Consider the following 24,959-nt stretch of genomic DNA (forward strand, 5'->3'; position numbering starts at 1 on the left):
GCAGGCGGTGAAAAAGGCGAATGGTATGCGGGCATTTATAGCGAGAGGATTCGAGTACAGGAGCAGGGAGGTACTACTGCAGTTGTACAAGGCCTTGGTGAGACCACACCTGGAGTATTGTGTGCAGTTTTGGTCCCCTAATCTGAGGAAAGACATCTTTGCCATAGAGGGAGTACAAAGAAGGTTCACCAGATTGATTCCTGGGATGGCAGGACTTTCATATGAAGAAAGACTGGATGAATTGGGCTTGTACTCGTTGGAATTTAGAAGATTGAGGGGGGATCTGATTGAAACGTATAAGATCCTAAAGGGATTGGACAGGCTAGATGCAGGAAGATTGTTCCCGATGTTGGGGAAGTCCAGAACGAGGGGTCACAGTTTGAGGATAGAGGGGAAGCCTTTTAGGACCGAGATTAGGAAAAACTTCTTCACACAGAGAGTGGTGAATCTGTGGAATTCTCTGCCATAGGAAACTGTTGAGGCCAGTTCATTGGCTATATTTAAGAGGGAGTTAGATATGGCCCTTGTGGCTACGGGGGTCAGGGGGTATGGAGGGAAGGCTGGGGCGGGGTTCTGAGTTGGATGATCAGCCATGATCATAATAAATGGCGGTGCAGGCTCGAAGGGCCGAATGGCCTACTCCTGCACCTATTTTCTATGTTTCGATGTTTAATATACCGCTAATCATATCCTGCATCTGAAAGTTCAATGGATAAGCTAAGCAAAGCAAACAGCTGTACAATTGTCTAGTTGAAGTCTTGCATCAGAAAATGAGGTATAACAAGTTTCAACTGCCATGTAAACCACAAACTTTACATTATCAATTCAATGACAACAAGCATTTAAATCCTGACACACATTTTGGATGTGGGGAAGAAAGTGAAAAGGGTTCCTGTCCTGTTCGTCCATTGTTGAGAAGATTAACTTAGGAGTACAGTGTTGGGCATGTGAATGATGTGAACTTCACAACAGGTCTCCAAACAGTAGCTGGGATGTGGCCTACAGGTTACAACAAGAAATAGAAAGCTGTGTCAAAAGGGCGAAGTTATGATAGTCATGGGAGGTTTTAAGATGTGGGTAGATTGGCAAAACCAGGTTGGTAATAGATCTCAAGAGCGTGAATTTGCTGAATGCCTACAAGATGGCTTTTTAGAGCAGCTTGTCATTGAGCCTAGTAGGGGATCAACTGTACTGGATTGGGTGTTATGTAACGAATCGGAGGTGTTACATACCCCGTAACTGGGTTGCCAAACCAGCAGAAATGGAACACTCGTTGGAGTCTGGATTACTAGGAACTAATAAAGTTTTATTAAAGAAATAAGTAATACAGTACACTAATCGTAAGGATATAAATGTAACAGGTTAGCAATGATAATACACAAATATACACAGAACTAGGGTAATAGGGTCAGCCAAGCTCTATCGCAGTCTAGGGGTAAAATGATCAGTCTCAAGTGAAGCAGAGTTCAGTTCAGTTTAGTGCAGTTCGCAGTAATCGCTGTTGTCGTACCGTTGGAGAGAGAGAGAGAGAGAGATGCAATTTGGTTTCAGGCAGACCTTTTGATGTCTTCGCAGTTGGTTTCGGGCAGACCTTTTGATGTCTTCTATCCCGCTGTGACCCCTCCGTTCCGGATACGATCGTTCTTCCGTGGTGAACCCGGCACCCGGGCAAGGGCAGACACGCACCCCAGATTCTCACCGATCGTACCTTTACGCCCTGTGAGCCTCTAGTTGGTTCCCGTGAACCGGACCTCTAAACTCCCGCCACTTGTGGGGGCACACTGCTCTTTCCAGGGTCTCGTGGTGTTGCGTGCCTTAGCAAACCTGCTCCTTTTATCCCCCTGCTGGGGTATCACCTGTCCATCAAACTTCAAACAGTTTAGGTTCAAAGCAACCGGTCTGTCAATATCTGAATTGTGTTTCTTTCCCGTTAATCTCTCTCTTCTCTGTTATTAGCATTTTGAATGTTTCTCCATTGTCTTTCTTATCTCTCTCATTAGCATCATCCGTCCAGTACCTCTGCTTGGCGTCACACATGACAGAGGCGATTAGGGAGTGTAAGGTAAAGGAACCCTTAAGAGGCAGTGATCATAATATGATTGAGTTCAACTTGAAATCTGATAGCAAGAAAGTAAAGTCTGATGTAGCAGTGGAGTAAAGGAAATTACAGTGGCATGAGAGAGGAGTTGGCCAAAGAAAATTGGAAGGAATTGCTGGCAGGGATGAGTTTCTGGGAAAGTTGGGATGAGTTTCCCGGTGAGTTTCTGGGAAAGATGAGGAAGGTGCAGGATGGATGTGCTGTATTCCAAAAACAAAGAAATACTTATAATGGCAAAACAGTACAACCGTGACTGACAAGAGGAGTCAAAGCTAATGTAAAAGCAAACATGAGGGAATACAACAAAGCAAAAATCAGGGGGAAGATAGAGGATTGGGAAGCTTTTAAAAACCTACAGAAAACAACTAAAAGAATCATTAGGAGAGAAAAGATGAAATATGAAAGCAAACTGGCAAACAATATCAAGGTGAATAGCAAAAGGTTTTTCAAGTATACGAAAATAAAAGATGAGAGTGTACACAGGACTGTTAGAAAATGAGACTGGGGAAATAATAACAGGGGACCAGGAGATGGCAGATGAACTAAAGGAGTATTTTGCATCAGTCATCACTGTGGAAAATACTAGCAGTGTAACAAGTGTTGAAGGGTGTGAGGGAAGAGAAGAACTATTACAAGGTACAAGGTGCTCAAAAAGCTGAGAGACCTTAAGGTACATAAGTCACCCAGACCAGATGAACTGCACCCTAGGGTCTTGAAAGAGGTAGCGGTAGAGATTGTGGAGGCATTAGTAATGATCTATCAAGAAGCATTGGACTCTGGTAGGGTTCCGGACGACTGGAAAATTGCAAATGTCACTCTACTCTAAGAAATGAGAGAAGCAAGAGAAAGGAAATTATAGACCAGCAAGCCTGACCTCAGTGGTCGGGAAGATGTTGGGAGTCAATTGTTAAGGATGAGGTTATGGAGTACCTGGTGATACAGGACAAGATAGGATAAAGTCAGCATGGTTTCTCTAAGGAAAAGTCTTGCCTGATGAACCTGTTGGAATTGTTTGAGGGGAGTACAAGTAGGATAGATAAAAGGGATGCATTGGATGTTGTATATTTGAACTTTCAGAAGGCCTTTGACACATGAGGCTTCTTACTAAGTTAAGAGCCCATGGGATTACAGGGAAGTTATTGGCATTGTTAGAGCACATACTGATTGGTAGGAGGAAGACAGTGGGAATAAAAGGATTCTTTTCTGGTTGTCTGCCAGTGACTGGTGATGGTTCCGCAGGCATTAGTGTTGAGATTGCTTCTCTTTATGCTGTGTATCTGTGTATCAATAATTTAGATGATGGAATAGATGTCTTTGTTGCCAAGTTTGCAGATGATACAAAGATTAGTGGAGGGGCAGGTGGTGTTGAGGAAACAGGAAGGCTGCAGTAGGACTTGGACATATTAAGATCATGGGCAAGAAAGAGGCAAATTAAATACAAAGTTGGAAATACAATATCATGCACTTTGATAGTAAAAAATAAATGTACAGACTGTTTTCTATATGGGGAGAAAATCCAAAAATTTGAGATGCAAGGGGACTTGGGAGTCCTTATGCAGAACATCCTAAAGGTTAACTTGCAGATTGACTTGGTGGTGAGGAGGGAAAATGTAATGTTAGCATTCATTTCAAGAGGTCTAGAATAGAAGAGCAGGAATGTGATGCTGAGGCTTTATAAGGCACTGGTGTGGCCTTACCTTGAGTATTGTGAACAGAGTTTTGGGCTTCTTTTCTACGAATAGATGTGCTGTCATTGGAGAGGGTTCAGAGCAGGATCACAAGGAGGATTCCAGGAATGAAAGGGATATCATATGAGAAATATTTGATGGCTCTGGACCTGTACTCACTGCAACTCAGAAGGATATGGGGAGATCTTATTGAAACCATTCGAATGTTGAAAGGCCTAGACAGAGTAGAAGTGGAAAGGATGCTTCCCATGGTGGGGTAAGTCTAGGACAAGAGGGCACTGCTTCAGGATAGAGGGGCACCCATTTAAAACAGAGATATGGAGAAATTCCTTAACCACAGGGTGGTGAATTTGTGGAGGCCAGGTTGTTGGGTGCATTTAAGGCAGAGATTGATAGGTTCTTGATTGGCGTGGCATCAAAGGTTACGAGCAGAAGGCTGGGGAGTGGGGCTGTGGAGGAAGGAAAAAAGGATCAGCCATAGTTAAATGGCGGAGCAGACTCGATGGGTCAAATGGCCTAATTCTGCTCCTATGCCTTATGGTCTTAGGTCTGGTTTAAGATGAAGCTGGTGAATCTCAGTGACTTCTGGCTGGTGTCTAATGAAATAAAGAAAACAACTAAATACTTCGTTAATCACTTTTTTTCTGGTAAGCAATCATTGTGAGCAATAGCCTGTAACTTCTCTTTGGGGACTTGGAGGCAATTTAATGTGGCAGATCTGAGGTGAGTTGAGGCAGCGGCCTGTCACTGAGGGCAAGGAAGCCTCGAGCTTCGATTGATGTTAGCACCAGGCTGAATCTAGGCCCCAGAGCATATCAAAGTGACTGAACTGAGCTTTGGATGATGATTTAGGTACCGGGCCAGATTGAAAAGGTTAGGGTACTGGGGTCCAAGGTGAGGGACAGGCCAGTTCAGCTTGCTTCTCCTGAACTGAAGGTCTGAGGATGGACTGCCTTTGAGGACTTCAGTTTAGAATGCTATTTATAGTACTTGCATTTATTGTTTGCATGCTTTTTTTTCCTCTGCACATTGAGTGGTTGACAGTCTTCCTTGTTATGGGATCTTATGGGTTTCTTTGTTTCCTAGCTGCCTGTTAGAGGATGAATTTCACGGTTATATAACTGATACATTGATAATAAATGCACTTTGAAGTCTGATTTTGATCTGAATTTTGTAATGGAGTATTCATTTATTTATTCAGTGATCCAGTGCAAAGTAGGTCCTTCCAGTCCTTCGAACCACATCACCCCAGCAGCCCCTGACAAACATGATTAACTCTAACCTAAAAATGGAGTAATTAACCAATGATCAATTCACCTACACGGTATGTTTTTGGACTGTGGGAGGAAACCAGAGCACCCGGGAAAACACATGCATTCCACTGGGAGGACGCAAGTCTCCTTGCAGATGGCGCCGGAATCGAACTCCAAACTTCAGAACACCCTCAGCTGTAATAGCACTGTGCTAACCACTACACTACTGCAGCACCCAAATGGTTACATTTCATTTGTAACTGAATAAAGTTGACCAGCAAATGAAGCTACAGTTACATCAACTCAAGCTCGACCCTGTGATTTTCATGAGCTCTTCCCTATCTTCCAAAATAATATCTAATCGAAGTTTCCACTGTCATTCACTTTGTCAAGAGAACATGCAAACTGATCAAACAGCAATGACTCATTGCTTCAGTTTACTGGTGATCAGGAGGTGGTTGATTTTGGGGCAATTCAGCTGGTCTTTAATACCCTTTACCAAGATCAACCCTTTCAGCTACTTTTTAATAATGAGTCAGCTGGGAGAATTATTGATGGCAGCAACTGCTCAGTTTGGGAATGAATTCTTCGATTGCTCAGTGATGAATCCTGAAGCAACTCTGTGACCTGTAGACCAATAGGATCTTCACAGACACCGTGGATGTCTTCTAAGTGGGAGGGGTGCTTATTGGCTGGCTTTTCTTCTTTTTCTCCACTATTTTCTCAGTATTTTGTTTTGAGAGTAAAATCAATCAGGCTTGGAAAGCGCTGAAATGCCATTGCTCAATCACATCTTTTTAAAATCGGTTAAGATGCTTACAACCACTTCATACTTAATGTTCCACTCCTACGGACCAATGGTCCTTCACCTTGTTATTAGTTCACTGTCTGTACACCACTATTTTATGCCATAAAGTGGTGGTGCAGTGATGCTGCAGGTAATGCAGCTGTCACACAGTTTCATTCTGATCTCTAGTGCTATGAGTGTGGAATTTGTGTGTTCTTCCTGTGACTGTGCGGGTTGTCCCTAGTTGCACTGGTGTCAGAATCTGCTGGATGGGCAGAAGGGATAATCATGAGTTTGCACATGAGGACAGGTTGTGGGGGAAATGAAAATAAGAATGAGAATACTCTGGGGTCTGTGAAATGAGAAGCCAAATGGTATCTCCTTACATCACATAGAAATAGATGTGCTACACTGAGAAAAGAAGCTGCAGGTTAAATATTTATCAACTTTTTCATTGCTAAGAATTCAGCTGCATGATTTAACTTGAAACTATTTTCAATAGGTTAGTTTAAAAAATGTTCAGCTAGTAACTAACTTTCAACTTTATTTGCTATTCCTCAGCAAAGGAGGCGGTTCATGCAGCAAGACTGAGAAAATATTTAGGGACAAATGTGTAACTGATGGATAGCATATCCACCACAAAATGCTAGAAAATGCCAATCTCCAGCAAACCAAAACACCAAATTTTGATACATCGTTGGGTTATAATTGACCCCATCAACATACTGGGATCACCACAGATTGGAAACTCAAATGGATCAGTGTAATGAATGCTGTGGTTACAAAAGCAGTAAGTAATTCATATCCTGACACACGAAAGACATTTCACTATTAGGCACCATTCCTGGTACTCACAGAATGCCCTCCACTTGACTGAACAAGTGCAGCTCCAACAACACTCAAGAAGTTTGACATCTTCTGAGACTGAACAGCCATTAGATTGAAAGCCATCTATCACCTGAAACGTTCTTTCCATCCATCGCCATTGTGCCTTGACAGTTATTGTTACCTTTGCAAAATGCACCCCAATTATTTGCTGAGACTACCCCGAATATGCCTTTCAATCCCACAGCCTTTCCATCAAGACACAATTCACCTAAAAGTTCTCCTTCCATTTGCACAGCACACTCATATGGAAATCGATCCAGATCCCTTCATCATTGCTTGGGCTAAATTCTTGAAGTTATTTCCCCAAAACATTAGAGTCATAGAAATGTACAGCATAGAAACAGGCCCTTTGGCCCATCTAATCTGTGCTGAGCTATTTAAATTGCCTACTTCCATTGACCTGCACCGGGACCATTTCCCTCCATACTCCTACCATCCAGGTCCCTATCCAAACTTCTCTTAAACATTCAAGTCGAGCTCGCATGCACCACTGGTGCTGGCAGCTCATTCCACACTCTCATGACCCTCTGAGTGAAGACATTTCCCCTCATATATTCCTTAAACTTTTCACCTTTCACACTTAACTGGTTGTAGTCCCACCCAACCTCAGTGGAAAATGCCTGCTTGCATTTATTCTAACTATACCCCTCATCATTTTACCACTGTGAATTCTCCTCTTAATCTTGTAGATGCCAACGGATAAAGTCCTAACCTATTCAATCTTCCCATGTAACTCAGGTCCTCCAGACCAATTAACATCTTTGTAAATTTTCTCTGCACTCTTTCAACTTTATTTACATCTTTCCTGTAGGTAGGCGACCAAAACTGTACACAATACTCCAAATTAGGCATCAAGGATATCTTTTACAACTTCAACATAATATCGCATCCCCTGTACTCAATAATTTGATTTATGAAGGCCAATGTACCAAAAGCTTTCTTTACGATCCTATCCACCTGTGGCGCCACTTTCAATGAACTTTGGACATGTATGAGGGGTGATTGATAAGTTTGTGACCTAAGGTAGAAGGAGTCAATTTTAGAAAACCCAGCACATTTATTTTTCAACATAGTTCCCTCCTACATTTACACACTTAGTTCAGCGGACGTGGAGCATACGGATCCCTTCTTTGTAGAAGTCGGTGTCTTGGACCTCCAGAAAGGGGTGATTGATAAGTTCATGGCCTGAGGTAGAATTAGATGAGTTATACAGCTCTTCTTATAGGCACGTGCAGTTCAACTCTTTGAGTGATTATGCAGAAAGTTTGAAGTTAATAACTCATCTCCTTCTACCTTAGGCTACAAACTTATCAATCACCCCTGCTGTGGACCACTTTCTGGAGGTCCAAGACGCCGACTTTTACAAAGAGGGGATCCGTATGCTCCACGAATGCTGGACTAAGTGTGTAAATGTAGGAGGGGACTTTGTTGAAAAATAAATGAGCTAGATGTTCTAAAATTGACTCCTTCTACCTTAGGCCACGAACTTATCAATCACCCCTCGTATTCCCAGATCACTTTGTTCTAGTAAATTCCTCAGTGCCCTACAAAACACTGTGAAAGACCTACACTGGTTGATCCTACCAAAGTGCAACACCTCACACTTGTCTGCATTAAACTTCATCTGCCACTTTTCAGCCCATTTTTCCAGCAGATCCAGATCCCACTACAAGCCAGGCTAGCTTCTTACTGTCCACAATACCCCTCAAACTTTGTGTCATCTGCAAATCTGCTGATCCAGTTAACCACCTTATCATCCAGGTCATTGATATAGATGACAAACAACAAAGGACCCAGCACTGATCCCTGCGGTTTTCCATTAGTCACAGGCCTCCAGTCAGACAGGCAACTATCTACTACCACTCTCTGGCTTCTCCCATAAAGCCAATGTCTAATCCATTTTACTACCTCATCTTGAAAGCTGACTGAGTGAAATTGCTGGACCTTGTCAAATGTGTTGCTAAATTCCATGAAGACACAATTCACTGCCTTGGCTTCATCAACTTTCCTGGCAACTTACTCGAAAAACACTATAAGATTGGTTAGACATGATCTACCATGCATGAAGCCATCCTGACTATTCTTAATCAGTCCATGTCTATCTAAATACTCATATATCCAGTCCCTTAAATTACCTTCCAATAACTTTCCCATAACTGATGTCAGACTCACCGCCTATAATTTGTTGGTCTATTTTTAGAGCCTTTCTTAAACAGTAGAACAATACTGACTGTCCTCCAGTCCTCCGGCACCTCACCTGTTGCTAAGGATGATTTAAATATCTCTGGTAGAGCCTGTGCAACTTCTGCACTTGTCTCCCGCAGAGTCCAAGGGGACAAGCCCTGGGGATTTATCCACCCTAATTTGCCTCAAGACGGCAAACATCTCCTCCTCTGTAATCTGTATGGCGTTTGTGAAGTTGATGCTATTTTGCCTTACTTCTATAGACTCTATGTCCATCTACTGAGTAAATACAGATGCAAAAAATGTATTTAAGATCTTTCCCATCTCTTTGTCTCCACGTATGGATTACCATTCTAACCTTACAGAGGACCAATTTTGTCCTTTGCAATCCTTTTGCCCATAACATAGTCTGTAGAATCTTGAGGATTCTCCTTTACTTTGTCTGCTAAGGCAACCTCATGCCTTCTTTTACCCCTTGTGATGTCTTTCTTCTGTTTTCTCTTGCATTTCTTATATACCACAAGAACCACATTTGTTCCTACCTGCCATGCAGCTCTTTTTTTGCCCCCTTAACCAGGGGCTCAATATCTCTTGAAAACCAAGGTTCCCTACACTTGTTATCTTTACCCTTTATTCTGACAGGCACATACAAGATTTGTACTCACAAAATTTCACTTTTGAAAGCCTCTCACTTACCAAGTACACCTTTGCCAAAAAATAGCCTGTCCCAATCCACACTTACTATCAAAATTTGCCTTTCTCCAATTTAGAATCTCAACCCGTGGATCAGATCTAAATTTTTGCATTTTTACTTTGAAGCTAATGGCACTGGGATCACTATAAGACCATAAGACACAAGAGCAGAATTATGCCGTACAGCCCTTCGAGCCTGCTCTGTCATTCCACCATGGTTGATCCCAGATCCTACTCAATCCCAAAAACCTGCCTGCTCACCATATCCTTTGATGCCCTGACCGAGCAGGAAACTATCACCTTCCACCTTAAGTATGCCCATGGATTTGGCCTCTGCAGCAGTCTGTGGCAGAGCATTCCAACACTAGATGCAAAGTGTTCACCTACACAGACTTCCGTTACCTGCCTTGTTTCATTCCTTACTAGCTGATCAAGTATCGCACACTCTGTCATTAGGACTTCTATGTACCGATTAAGAAAACTTCCCTGACCCGTTTGACAAACTCTATCCCATCTAGTCCTTTTAGAATATGGGAGTCCCAGTGAATATGTGGAAAGTTAATATCACTTACTATAACAGCCTCATATTTCTTGCAACAGTCTGTAATCTCTCTGCAGATTTGTTCCTCTAAATAGACTATAAGACCAGAAGATATAGGAGCATAATTAGGCCATTTGGCCCATTGAGTCTGCTCCACCATTTCATCATGGCTGATCTAATTTTCCTCTCAGCCCTAATCTCCTGCCTTCTCCCCATATCCCTTTATGCCCTGACCATTCAGGAACCTATCAGCCTCTGCCTTAAATATACATAAAGACGTGGCCTGCACAGCGGCCTGTGGCAAAGCATTCCACAGCTTCACCACTTTCTGGTTAAAGAAATTCCTCCTCATTTCCGTTCTAAAAGGACGCCCCTCTATTCTGAGGCTGTGTCCTCCAGTCTTAGACTCTCCCACCGCTGGAAACACCCTCTCCACATCCACTCCATCAAGGCCTTTCCCCATTCGATAGCTTTCAATTAGGTCAATCCTCATTCTTTTGAGTTCCAGTGAATACAAACCTAGAGCCAACAAACACTCTTCATATGACAAGCTGTTCAAACCTAGAATCATTTTGTGAACCCCCTTTGAACCCTCTCCAGTTTCAGCACATCCTTTCTAAGATAGCCGCCCAAACTTGCTCACAATACTCCAAGTGAGGCCTCACCGGTGCTTTATAAATCCCTTGGACTGCTGGGCAGTCTGTAATGTAGCCCCGTTAATGTGGTCATAACTTCTTATTACTCAGTTCCACTCATAACACTTCACGAGACAAATTCTTCTGTTTGTCCTGACATAGCACTGCTGTGACATTTTCCTTGACCAGAAATACCACCCCTCCACCTTTAATCCCTCCTGCTCTGTCATGTCCAAAACATCAGAACCCCAGAATATTGAGCTGCCAGTCCCGCTCCTCCTGTAAACAAGTCTCACTAATGGCTAAAATATCATAATTCCAGGTGTTGATCCATGCCCTGAGCTCATCTGCCTTTCCTACGATACTTCTTGCATTGAAATGTACGCAGCTCAGGACGCTAGTTGCACTGTGCTCAATATTTACATTCCTGACTTTTTCTGAGGTCTTAACAACATCTGTCTCCACAACCTCTCCACTAACTGTTCTGGCATTCTGGCTCTCATCCCCCGGCAACTCTAGTTTAAACCACACCGCCTCCCCCACCCCTTGCAGCACTACCAAACCTTTCTGCTAGGATATTAGTCCATCTCCAGTTCAGGTGCAAACAGTCTCTTCTGTATTGGTCCTTTCACTGAAAGAGAACCCAATGATGCAAAAATCTGAAGCCCTCCCTCCTACACCAACTCCTGAGCCACATGTTAACCTGTATAATCTTCTTATTTCCTGCTTCAGTAGTGTGTGCCATGGGTAGCAATCCTGAGATCACAACCCTGCAGAGCCTGTCCTTTAACTTAGCACCTAACTACCTGAACTCGCTTTGCAGAACATCGTCACACTTCCTGTCTGTCATTGATACCTGCATGGACTACTACGTCTGGCTGTTCACCGTCCCACTTAATAATGCTGAGGACTCATTCCAAGATATCCCGGACCCCGGCACCCGGGAGGCAATACACCATCTGTGAATCTCTTATCATCTACAGAACCTCTTTTCCATTCCCCTTAACTAATGAATCCCCTATTATTCTATTATTACAGATCAGTTCTTATCCCCCTCTTCCCTTCTGAGTCATAGAGTCAGACTCTGAACACAGTGACTTTTCCCTACTATAGTGGTCACCAACCTTTTTAAGCCCAAGATCCCCTACCTCGACCTTAGTGAAAGGCAAGATCTACCTACTAAATCGTTTAAAGGAAAAACAGCTCAGATTGTACTGCCAATTTGAGGCCTTTTATTTGGGCTAATTGTATTTGAATTACACAAAATTTTGTCAAACTTTCAAACTAATTCAAACAAGAAAACACTGTAACTAGCATATCTTTCTTTAAGAATATTACAATTCCTCACACCTTTAATTCTGTTTAATTATTTAATTTTATTTCAACACAAAAAATAAATGAATAAAAATTGACTGTTGCACTCAGTGTGATGACTGGGGCTGAATACTTATTGCTAGTTCCCTGAAATTTGGCTCATAACTACAGACAGCCAGTCTGAGACAGTCTGTGAGGTGTCTGTCAGTAAGACAGCTCCTGTACTTAGATTTAATAATTTTTCATCTGTGAAAATGCAATTTCACATAGATAAGTTGACCCGAAGTAGGCACTGACTTTTATTGCCATAAAATCAACGCGTACACTGCGCATTGCTGGGGCCCCATCAGTAGTAATTGCCACCAGTTTATGAATGGGGTTGTCATTTTCACAGACATATTTTTTAAACTCATTGTAAATATCCTCACCTCTCGTTCTCTCCTTTAATTGCAATAGAGTGAGCAAGTCTTCCTTTGTTGTAAAATCCTGGAAAGCCATTCTGACAAATACAAGCTGAGCTGTTTGCATTACATCCAGAGATTCATGAATTGTAGTGAAAAATATCCACGTCCTCTGACAGTGACTCTACCCTCCTGGTCACTGTTGCAGGCCCAAGCGGTATATTATGTATTGTGGTTGTGATGTTGTTTTTGTTTATAAAGTCATTAAAAACAGTCTCTGCGGTAATGGCCATTGCTTCCTTAAATAAATTGCCATTTGTAAAAGGCTTCTTGTGTTTAGCCAAAAGGTGACTTACACAAAATGATGCTTCAATAGCAGCCTTATTTTGAGCAGCATGTTTTGTGAAAAACGATTGCTGAGCCTTCAACCCTGATTTCAGCTCCTCAACTTTCCTGGCACGAATTGTGCTCTTTGGGGGGTAGGTGTTTTTAAATTTCTGGCGGTTGGTGTTCCGGTGCTGCTGCAGATTCTCTCTTTTAGTCAGTGCTTGTGTTTGGTGGCACAACATACATAAACACTTGTCTTTCACCAAGATAAATAGAAATTCCTCTTCCCATTCTGGATTGTACAAAACAATCTCTCTTTACAAACAGCTTTGTAGCAAAAGTATTGCTATATTACCGTTATCCTAATTAGTATTACTTATTTTTATAATGCTCACATTACAACAGTATTTGTGTATTTACTTTTGATTTTTTTCGGGATCTACTGGGGAAGTCTCAAAGATCGACCAGTCGATCGCGATCAATGGGTTGGCGACCCCTACCCTACTAGGTTATTCCCCCCCCCCCCCCAGTAGTATGCAAACTGGCTTACCTGTTGTTGAGGGGGATGGCTCTGCCCTGGCTGCTTAACGGCGATATAGGACCCTGGTCAGACCCCACTTGGAGTACTGTGCTCAGTTCTGGTTGCCTCACTACAGGAAGGATGTGGAAACCATAGAAAGGGTGCAGAGGAGATTTACAAGGATGTTGCCTGGATTGGGAAGCATGCCTTATGAGAATAGGTTGAGTGAACTCAGCCTTTTCACCTTGGAACGACGGAGGATGAGAGGTGACCTGATAGAGGTGTATAAGATGATAAGAGGCATTGATCGTGTGGATAGTCAGAGGCTTTTTCCCAGGACTGAAATGGTTGCCACAAGAGGACACAGGTTTAAGGTGCTGAGGAGTAGGTACAGAGGAGATGTCAGGGGTAAGTGTCTTACTCAGAGAGTGGTGAGTGTGTGAAATGGGCTGCCGGCAACGGTGGTGGAGGCGGATACGATAGGGTCTTTTAAGAGACTTTTGGATAGGTACATGGAGTTTAGAAAAATAGAGGGCTATGGGTAAGCCTAGTAATTTCTAAGGTAGGGACATGTTTGGCACAAATTTGTGGGCCAAAGGGCCTGTATTGTGCTGTAGGTTTTCTATGTTTCTATGTTCCCCCTCCCTGACCGTCACCCAATTTCCTGCGTACCGCACCTTGGGTGTAACTTCCCTTCTGTTTGTCTTATCTATCATCACCTCAGCCTCCTGAATGACCTGGAGTTCATCCAGTTCCCGCTCCAGCTCCTTAACATGGAGTGTTAGATGCTGCAGCTGGATGCACTTCTCGCAGGTGTGGTCATCAGGGACACTAGAGGTCTCCCTGCCTTCCCACATCCCGTAGGAGGAGTACTCCACTATCCTGCCTGGCAGCTCTACGGTTCCTAACTGAGCAACTACAAAGAAGGAAAATCAAACTGTGGGGGAGATAAAAAATCTCTACCTGCAGCTCGTTTTTCCTTCTGCGACTGAAGTCTCTCCTCGCTGAAGCCTCGAAGAGCTAAAGCCCCTAAATCTGAGAACTCCAATAAAGGCTGCTCTGCAAGCAATATATTTACTATTAATTAATAAGTCAATTTAGAACTGCAGGGGATGGATTTGTAATAACTCACTTTTAGAAGAGCATTGTCTTACAATTCTATCGCTTCATTGCGGATAACTTGTTTTGTGTATATGTGAACTAAAAATGAAGTGACACTTCAGTGCTTAAAAGCACAATGAAGATAATATCAAAATACATAAGCACATGGAGAAGGTCACCGTTAGTTTAAAAATTGCTTTCAACCAACATGCCGTCACCCTTTGGAAAATACCCACTGTCCCAGGAAGAGGTGCAGTGACACCTTAAAAGGAACAAGAGTTCCAGCAGTTGCCAGGATTAACAGAGCGAAACCGCCAATCTCATCACTTTCACAATGCAAACAAAATGTACATTGGGTTTGCAGCAACTACTTTTTTTCTCCCTTTTGAAGTTAGAACAACTAAAGGATTACAGCAGATATAAGCAACAGGCACTCACAGACTGAACACTGGACATTAATACAGGCAAGCAATTGTTCATAAAGCCAACACCTGCATCTTATTGGTTTCCAGTCCTCATTCAACTCCTTCTCTAACTTGTACATCCCTTTGCTGAATTCTTTTCACCATTCACTGACACAGCAGTTGCCTTCAACGATGTAATTTTCAAGTCTGAAACCTATTGGTGAGAATCCTTTATCTTACTCCTAGCAGGAGGTTTTTAAACTACAAGTCTGGTGAGATGAGTCATTTTGTCCCTAACACCTTCTCTCTGCAGGTTACTCACCAGACAGGAATATGAATCGTTCAGTCGGTGCTCTAATGTTTTCCTTTGAAGCATTTCGAACAGGGCCGAATGGTCAAATTTGCAGGGATCAGCAGCGATGAACTCATCCATTCCATGCTTCTGAGTTCGGTCTGCATCTACAACAATAATGGTAAAGTGAAATTCAGTCTGTGACTTGCTTGCTTTATATCATTTTCAAACGGTGGCAATGACAACATTTAAATGATTTAAAACTAAGCATTTTTCGTCAAGAGAATCCTGATTTCAAATATTAAAGGTAGTATTCAAAAATCTTTTGCTCGTTTCTTTTCTTCTCCCTTTCTTTGTGTTGCTTCCTCTGCAGTGATTTAAATTTTATTTCGATTTCAATGTTTGTACTCTGTGGTCAGGGTCCTTTAGTCTATTGGATGAAGAACCACAGATCATTTCCACGGACAATGCTGTTTGTCTGAATGAGACGTCTTTTTACTCTAAATCTCTGCTGATATTCCTGTTAAAAATTCTGTGGGAAGATGAAAGGCAAGAGAGTTCCTTCATATTCTCAAGAAATTCTGGGTTTGTATAAATTGGACAACTAACTCAGACTTAATCTTTTATGGAAAAATACATAAGCACACTGTAGAGACTACGTATATAACTAACTAAACCTCAAGTACATTGATTATTGAAAGAGTAAGTACTCATGGAGCTTGTCTTCAGTAGGCTTTCAAAGTCTATCACATCTGATCTTTATAACATGGCCAAATGGCTAGAGCATGCTGCAGCAACATAACTAGGACTGCAACCTCCACACGTGTGGACATAGTCTTCATATTTTTTGGAGGCATCGTTTCTGTTTTTTCTGTGGGGATAATGTCAGAACATAAAGGCAACTCTAGATTCCACTGATGAATAAAATGAACAGCAGTATTCATCACCAAAATCCATGAATTATCTAAGTCTCAGAAGGAGACTGAGGGCTGGCATATAACAATGAACAATATGTAATTTTTAAAGTTATTTTTCTTGAAAACATCACCTCTCTAGTTTCTCTGAACTATGCAACATTTGACTTCTGGCACGATTACTATTCATGGTTGATAATTACAAAATAATAAATTGCTCATGTACATTTATTTCCAAAATAACTTGTTTTAGTTTGCTATGAATCCTTTGAATTGCCTTTCATTTCTACATAACGGTTCTGACCTACAATATCCTTTTAACCTGCAGCTGCCCAGTGTCGCTGTTCCTTCACACACATCCATTGATTTTGTGCCTTTTGAAGATGTAGTTTTGGGTGCTTTCAGCCCCTGTGGGTTTATCAAGAAAAAAAGAATCACAATAATTGCTCTGATTGGTATTACCTATTTGTCCACACTTCAAATGCGCATTAGCTGTCAACCAATTTATAAAGAAGGTAAAGCATTCCACTGCTGCTTAAAAGGGGAAGCTATTTCCAAGAAACTCATCTCTTATTGGATCTATCCTAGCATAAGGCAATTTGTCATCAGCTTTGAATTGATTTCACTGCTGAGTTGACTTCTTCCTTTAATTCCAAAGTAGGTCAATTTATGTTCATTATTTAAAATGTATAATCCTTAATGTGCTTGCGTTACTTTGGTGACTTTGGATTCCTGGATAATTGCTTAATGAAAGTGCACTGAACTACTTCTCACAAAAATATTTTTCAGAGAGGGAGACAAAAGCTTATAGATAAACCCAGAAACAGCAAATTTTGTGATAAAACTCATTATTGATCTGCAGATGTGATGTTAACATATTCAGTCACTTTCAGAAATTTAGCCCCAGATCATATTGATCCATGTCAAGTCTAACATTCAGCACTGAGTGAGGATGGAAGACATGTGTAATACAATCTGAAGGATCCTCAGTGCCACATGTTTGAAAGGACTGACAAAATAATCTATCCCACTCAGCTTTGCAGCATCAAAGCAAGAGTCAAATCTATGTGACAGATCTTTCAAAGGTGGATGTAGCATGTAAAAGCTCCTGACGGCATTAACAGCAGGGCTTAATGGGATTTCAGGTATGAGGATGATTCAGTGAGAACACAAGCCGTGCTTGTTTGACTCTGTGTCTTAGACTTAGCTGATTTAAACTAATAAACAAGGACACACTTGAAGCCAAGCAAATAGCCTGAAATGGTCTGCTGCATGTTCAGTCTTTCCCTCTGACATGGAGGGCTGTCTGTTCATTGCAGTGGGTCTTTCATGAAAAGTAGGGTGATAATTTTAAAGTTAATTCTGGTTATCCCAGTCCTGAAAGTATTTCAAGTTGCTCCTGTTTTTCCAGACTTTAACAACTATCTTCTACAAGAAAACTTCGGCTGCAAAGATTTGATCTAAAAATATGGAAGCACTGTGCAGACACAGCGAGCTGCTGTTGGTCCAAGTCACTGCACCACCCCACTAATCTCTCAGTGCAGAACATCTAGGAAACACGATGGAATTAGCAGAACTTCAAGGAACACGGACCATATCTTAATTTGGAGTTAAACTGGATAATGGCTGCATAGAAATGTTTATTATGCAACACAATTCATTGGATCTGAACAATTCTTTTATGATGTATTGAATTTATCAAAGAATCTTGGGCTATTGGACGACGGTACTCTGACAAGAATAGTCAGCATGTGGATTGTCATCAGATGACATTTTATTTTGTACTGATCTTGGGTGCAAAACATCTGAACGAACCAGAAGCAAGGCAATGAAATATGGGTGGGGTTGGGGAGAAGTACTTGCCACGATGGAGACTGCCCAATTTCCACCCATTCAATTACAGGAATGGAAGATAGATGACAGCCAAACAGAGGCATCTAATTGCCTCAGATAGATTTTCTTTCATACTGTATACTCAGGCAATTATTAAGCAATTCATAGCAAAACATTATCTGTGAGGAATTGTTCAACGTTCAAATGAACGGATCAATGTCATCCATTTGTAACAAAACAATAAATCAAAGGAAACTCTGCCCGTAGTTTTGCAGTATTACATTACTTGCAGCTCGTAATGGGGATTAGAGGTAAGAGCTGCAGTTGTGGCTAATCTGTGCAAAGGCAAAACTGAGCACTGTCAAGATCAGAAGGGATATAAACATTTGTTCACTTTGTTCATACAGCCTGCAATGTTGGAATGGATTCAAACACAAAATAGAAATAAAAAGGTGAACAGATTAGAAATAATGGTCCAGGAATTTTCAGGTACTTGGAATAAATGGTGTGCAACAAGCACATGGTTCATGAAGGTCATTCTAACAATGACCCAAATCATCAAATAGCTCTAACCCAAAAGCAAAGTACTTGAAAACTGAATAAAGACGGAGAAAATGGAAAAATACTTAAAAAGTCTGGCAGCTTCTCTGAAGAGCTACATACATAAATATGTTATAAATACATAAAATAAATATTTTTGGTTGTTAACATTTCCTCAGAACTTCTGGTGGAAGATCATCAGCCTGAAACATTAACAATCTTTTTTCTCATTTTTCCTGATCTGTAGAGTATTCTTGGTATTCTCAGTTTTATTTTGTCGGCTTTTGAACTTACTCAAAGGCTTTTTCTTCATATGCTTCACCATTGTGGAGCAAGTGAACAGAGACGGGTGGTTCCTGGGCCACATGGATAATCATGAGGCAGGGAGAAGATCAAGCGTCAAATGGGTTGGGTTTGTAACGGGGTAAAAGTATTGGAGGGTGGGGAATGCTTGTGTGCAAGTGGTCTGCTGTGTCTGTTGGCTGCATGCATGCTCAAGAATGCTGTGGATACAGAACTCAGAAAAGATGCCTCTGCACACTTGAGGTTGCTTCCAGGTATCAGTGAATCATGCACACTTGCAACTAAAAGCAAGTCATAACCAGAAAGTATACATGAAGTGCCATATGTTGGGGTATCTCATGTAATTCCATTGTGCAACTCACATAACTGATGTGCTGCACATCAGAGTTACAAGGCAAATGACTTTACAGTGATAATCTTGAAGGTAAGAGATGAGGGGGCCAAAAGCAGCTGGGAAGAATTAGAAATGGTGTGTGATGATGGGAGCACGATGGAAGAGGAGATGATGATGAATTACTTTCAGGAGAGTAAAGCAACCTTCAGACCATGGTCTTAGGAATGTTGTTCATACTTTCTGGACTGGTCTTCTGCGTGACTATGGCCCTTTTCATTAGCGTGAATGATCAGAATGAACTTGCAGATGGATCCTTGACAGCAAACCGAATCAGCACTCAACTATACTTAGTATACAATTCAAGAAGGGCTGGAGAAAGAAAATAAGGAACAACAAACTTGTCATCCTGATGAAAGGTCTTGGGAAACACTGTAAGCTTTTATTAAGAAAGTTGTGGGCATTAATTTAGAAAATAACAAAATACTTGGGCAGAGTCATGGTGGATTTATGAAAGGGAATATCACAGCAGTCTGCGTTGGGAAGCCATGTGCACGACATAATTAGAGCAAGTGTAATATAGACAGGTTTGTTAATAAATCATCCCAGGTCAGTGTGGGTTGATAGCAAGATGCAGAGATACTTCAAGGGAATATGAACAAGATGAGTGAATGGGCAAGGACATGACAAATTTCATAGAACAGGGTGAAATATGAAGTCATTCACTTGGGTAGGAAAAATACAAGAGCAGATTTTTTTTTAGTGGTGAATGATTAACAAGTTTTGGTGTTCAGAAAGATTTGAGCATCCATGCACATGAATCAATGAAAGTTCACATGCAGCTGTAACAGAGAAATATAAAGAATCATAGCCATTCAGTCCATCGAGCTTGCTCCATCATTTAGGATGATCATGGTGGATATTTCTCAATGTTATCTGGACTTTTCCTGGTTTGGTTTCTTAAATTTATAATTGCTTAAGTATGCATGAGTGGGCAAGTTCATTTATCTCCATCAGCATGGACGCTGCTGCATTCCATGTTGCATTCTCGTCTGGATATTATTATATTATTGCTTTGGGCACATGCATTTATTTTCAATCAAGTGGATTAATGGAAGTTTGTACCTGAACATCACTGTCAGGTAAGACTTGGAACTACTCTGAGCCACTTGGAATCAGTGATAATGGAATGTCTTAGCTAGAGCAGTCAGGGTCAGTTGGAGCAGGATCTCCCCCAGTCTAAAATGGAGAGTGGAAAGGCCCAGCTTAAAAGAGTTCCTGCTCGAAGTGTGAGTAGATGGCAAAAATGCTTCGAATGACATCCTCCATTTCAAATTTCCAACTGAAGAAATAAATCTATTCTAATAGAGTTTAGGAATTCTTCTTTAGAATAATTGTCCGAAAACACTGGGGCCACTTTATATTACTTTCAGATTTACTTAGTGCTGGTGCATGGTAGTCAGTTGCATACTCCGCTTTGCAGATCTACTCATTTAAATCTAATTTCCTACGACTCTAAGCTGGAACTGGAACAGTTAATTGTGCATTCTTTTATTGTTTTTTTCTTGTACTACCATGTGTACTGTACCTTGACACATGTGACAATAATAAACCCAACTTACCAATTTATTTACATCATGGATTCGCGACAGAAGAAATTAACATTTCTTGATGATAGATTCAATACAACGTCGAACAGTTTTTTGTAATTTCAATTGATAGTAGATGCCACCCTGTCTCATCTATTCTCAATCTTTGAACATGATTGCGATTTTCAGACACAGAGGGAAACATGAGCAGAAGGGTGGCTGTGCATTTGTGGTTTTCCTTACTTTTTGGATTTATTTCAAAGACCGAACATAAAGGAGGCTTGGATATAGGTTGACCTGAACCCCATGACAGATTTTCATTCAGCTGCTCAAGATTTACCTTAACATTCCTGTAGCAATTTCTGAAAAAAAAATCAACTTTAGGCTCCTACAGAACAAGTGAAATTCACAAATTTTTTAAAGTTTCTCTGGCATCAGCTATTCCAGCATTTTACAAAAGGGTGTGTTTAGACTCCTTAATTGTTAATATTCAGCAGATTTAATTCCAATTGTGGCTCTATGGAGCCTCTAATTCGTTTGATACTTATATTAGTATGAGCGGCCCTGATGTAAAAGTTCAGCCACTGAACAAAAATGAGAGATAGCAAGCGAAGCAGAGCCATGTGCTGAACTTATCCTGGAGGCATCTCAGGGCTATGCCAGTGGGAGGGTTAAGCGCATAGCCTGGTAATTCCTACACAAAATACATACTTAAAGCAGCAAGTTAATACCCTATATTGTCAGCTTTACACATGCTTATCGATTTACTTTTACTCAAGTCAATTTTAACTAGTCAAAGTGCATGCTTGTTGAAGTTTGACAGGACTGCACACTCGGAGATATGGAGACTTAATGAAAATTAGAGGAAAGTCAAACAAACGAATCTTCATATTTTCACCTGAGTTTGATTGTTGCTAATTGAAATTTTGGTTGATAGGTGCTTTTTAAAATAGATGTAACAGTTGATCAACTGATAGAATGTTGGTAATGTTATTTGACTGGATCTTGACCATAACTACTAAAAATACAAAAAGTGGTCATTTGGTCCATCAGGACAGCATTAGTTTTGAAGATGCTGTCTAACAACCTTGCACCATTTTGGATACCTTTACTTTAATTTCATTTAATTGCACAATGAGGCATTTTGCATTAATCAGGATCCAAAGAACTTTCAAGATTGTTGTAGACAGTAAGAAGAAAGCCCCCTATTATCTCAGGGCTATTCTGCTCTCATTGACCCACCTGTTTTATTTCAAACTTTCATGATTCAGAAGTTTTCAGTGTACTTCAGGCAGGATTCTATTACACAATTATTACAAATTAAAAATGTGGAAACTTTCTCCCAAATCAGTTTTGATCCCCTTATCTGGTGAACTGAATCAATATAGTATGAGCCTGAGAACTTTATTGCAAGTTTGTTCATGAGTAAGGCCAAATATTCATTTTATTTTAAAAATGAACAAACAGAATACTTGAGTAATCCTCTATTAATATTGCTGGAACCATAATATAGTTAACCTAGAATTGGCTACATCCACAAGATGATAATTGGACAATTTCCTCCAGAAATTGCATGGCAATGAAAACTGACACATAAATATTAGTGTCTTTGAGTAAAACACACTATCAGGGGGATTAAGTTGCTAACTAGTTGCTGCATGAGCGAGTTAAAAGCACAAATGTGACAAGACAGAGAGCCACAGCATGAAGACATGTAAAGGAGCATGCAGTGCTTAATAGACAGTGGTAAAGCAAGATGTTAACATAAGCCTGCAATGTTAACTCACAGAGCCCATCAGAGAGAGAGAGAGCGAGAGAGAGGGAGAAACAGTTGGCAGCTCACACCTAGCACTTACCCTTGGCTCCAGCTACATGTTAGCAAAGCAAGAAGAATAAAGCATATTGAGGTGAAACAAATCAACAGTAGATTAATACAGGGCTGTGCCGATCAGACGTGACTCAACTAATTAAAGGCTTTTCGTGCCAGTTTGAAGTAATTGGCAGAACACTTTGGCAAGTCCTTGGACAGGGGTTGCCACAATGAGCAGCATGAAACAATGATGTCCAGCTGCTGATTGTGACTGGTATCACAAAAGTAATTTTATTTTATTACTTTAAGGAAAGTCTAAGATTAAACCCCACATTCTATTAATGCAATATCATTCAAAGCAAATACCATAATTGATAACAAGGCAATGATGTGGCAGAATTGTTGATGTGGGCTTTTGCTGAGCTCATCTGGAAGTTAAGAAGCCCAAGGCTCCCTGTTGAGTGGCACGGCCCTTTTGAACATTACAGACAGAAAGAGAAACACCTAAACAATTAATTGAGTTAGTCAATGAGTTACTGATAATGACTGCATGAAATACTGTGCACACATGTGCACGCACACACACACACACACATACACTTAAAAGTTCTTACACAGGAATATACTACAATCATAACAACAATTCAAATGACTTCAAATGCATCTTGGAATTTGAATGATTTGGTGTGATATCATTGTACAGGCATTGAAAACTGATTAATACTGTGAAGACCAATAATTTAATTATTTCAAGTGAGCTTAAACTATGATAGTATACAACTAAATAGTTCATAAACTGAACCAGTATACAGTTCTGCAGTAACACTGGATTAATATGATAATTTTAATGCACTGACATACTAGCAGTAGATATAATGTCCTGGAAAGCGAGGAGGTTAAACGCAGATAAAATAAAAATATACAGCATTTTTACCAAGTCACAGCACTAGACACAGAGGTAAACATAATTTTTTCACAAAGATGTAATTTATCACATTTGGCATAAGACATTCTGGTCTCATATCAGTAGAATAAGCCTTGAATATCTCAGGTTAATACTTACCGCCCAATCGTGCTACTGATTAGTCATTACTGTTCTGCCAAGGTCTCTGCTTTCAGAGACCCAGGAGACAGCCTGAAGCAAATGGGTGGCTAATTTTAATATTTAAATCAGTGCCTGATGACATTCACAGCACCCCAGTCCATACTGAGACTGGACTGAACAGCACATGCTCAGTAATCAATTTGTCCAAGGTCAGTAGTGGTCCTGCCAAAGGGAGCTCAAAGCAAAGACCCCAACTGTGTGGCCAGGAGTTGCGTTATGCTTCCTTATACTGTGGCAGACAGAAGCCAGTAGACCTGTTTGCATCAGTGTCAACACTTTGCAAGATATATAGAATTTGCAAACATTCAGGAATAGAAGGCAACATAACTATCTCTGGTAGATCAACAAAAGTCTTCAAACTTCTTGGTATTTTTGGGTGATATCAGATGTGGGTTAATGAAACTTTAATTTTTATTTGGCCACCATCTGTATCAAAAAAAGGCATGGTACAAGATCAGACTGCAGTACATCCAGAGATTCCTCTACATCTCCAAACATAGGCAAAGCCTCATGTGATTTCCAGCAAAATTATAAATTATTTCATGATTCTGCAAACTGCTCCCCTGAGGTACTGCAAAAATTTCCATTTCTCACAACACTATTCTTGCCCTCCTCTGTGAATTCGGCTTATTTTAAGATGATAAAGTTCAACTGGTTCTACTCATGGATATTCATGTATGATTGAATACTGATTAAACTTGAACTTGAACTCTTCCCACCACTTTCACCCACCATTTCTAGTTCTCAGACACTGAACTTAAATGAGGATCGTTTCCTTTGTATGTGGTTTATTTATGAAAGCTGGATTTGATATTCATCTAAGGAAAAGGCAATTTCCTCTTAATAATTGAGAAGTACATTTAACTTTTTAAAAGGGATGTTTACATTTGCAAACAGATTTTTTGAAACAGTAGCATACAACGGATAATACTGTGGAATAAGTCATTGGTACTTATTTGGGACTTAGTCCGGTTTACGATAGTGCTGGCGAAGCACAGTGACGACTTACGGCAGCAAACAAAAGTATAAACTACTTTTTTAATCACACATTTTCTCAAAAATGACGACTGCAATCAATAGCCTTTAACATCCCTTCTGAGCTGAGATTTTGAACCGCTTGTACAACCTTATATTTTTGCAGTATGATTTCTCAAAGATGCAGGATGGTTGTGGTGTGGTTTCTTCAGGACGAATTGAGGCAGCAGGGTATGAGAGTGGGGAATAAGCCAGTGCTTGGCCATTGCTGGAGCGATCTTGGAGGCGATTTGAAGCAGCAGAACCAAGGCGAGGTGAGCCAGCCCTGAAAGTGAGGAACGACCAACTGACTGGCCGATTTAAGCACTGGGCCTGATTGGAAAGGTTGGCTACGGGTCGAATTGAAGTGGTGGGGTCCAAACCCAAGAACATA

At 40.9% G+C, this 24,959-nt stretch overlaps 1 protein-coding gene across 10 annotated transcripts in view; it reads right to left on the bottom strand.

Moving 5' to 3' along the window:
- The window catches only part of cadps2 (Ca++-dependent secretion activator 2), a 725,177-nt gene that overhangs the window by 216,968 nt on the left and 483,250 nt on the right, over positions 1-24,959 (bottom strand). For all 10 annotated transcript variants that reach the window (XM_063058146.1, XM_063058145.1, XM_063058142.1 and 7 more), the window contains exon 12: positions 15,157-15,293. In XM_063058146.1, the coding sequence (XP_062914216.1) occupies positions 15,157-15,293 (137 nt within the window). The remainder of the gene's footprint in view (positions 1-15,156; positions 15,294-24,959) is intronic.

This window comes from Mobula hypostoma, chromosome 9 (assembly GCF_963921235.1).
Source record: "Mobula hypostoma chromosome 9, sMobHyp1.1, whole genome shotgun sequence".
Lineage (NCBI taxonomy): Eukaryota > Metazoa > Chordata > Chondrichthyes > Myliobatiformes > Myliobatidae > Mobula > Mobula hypostoma.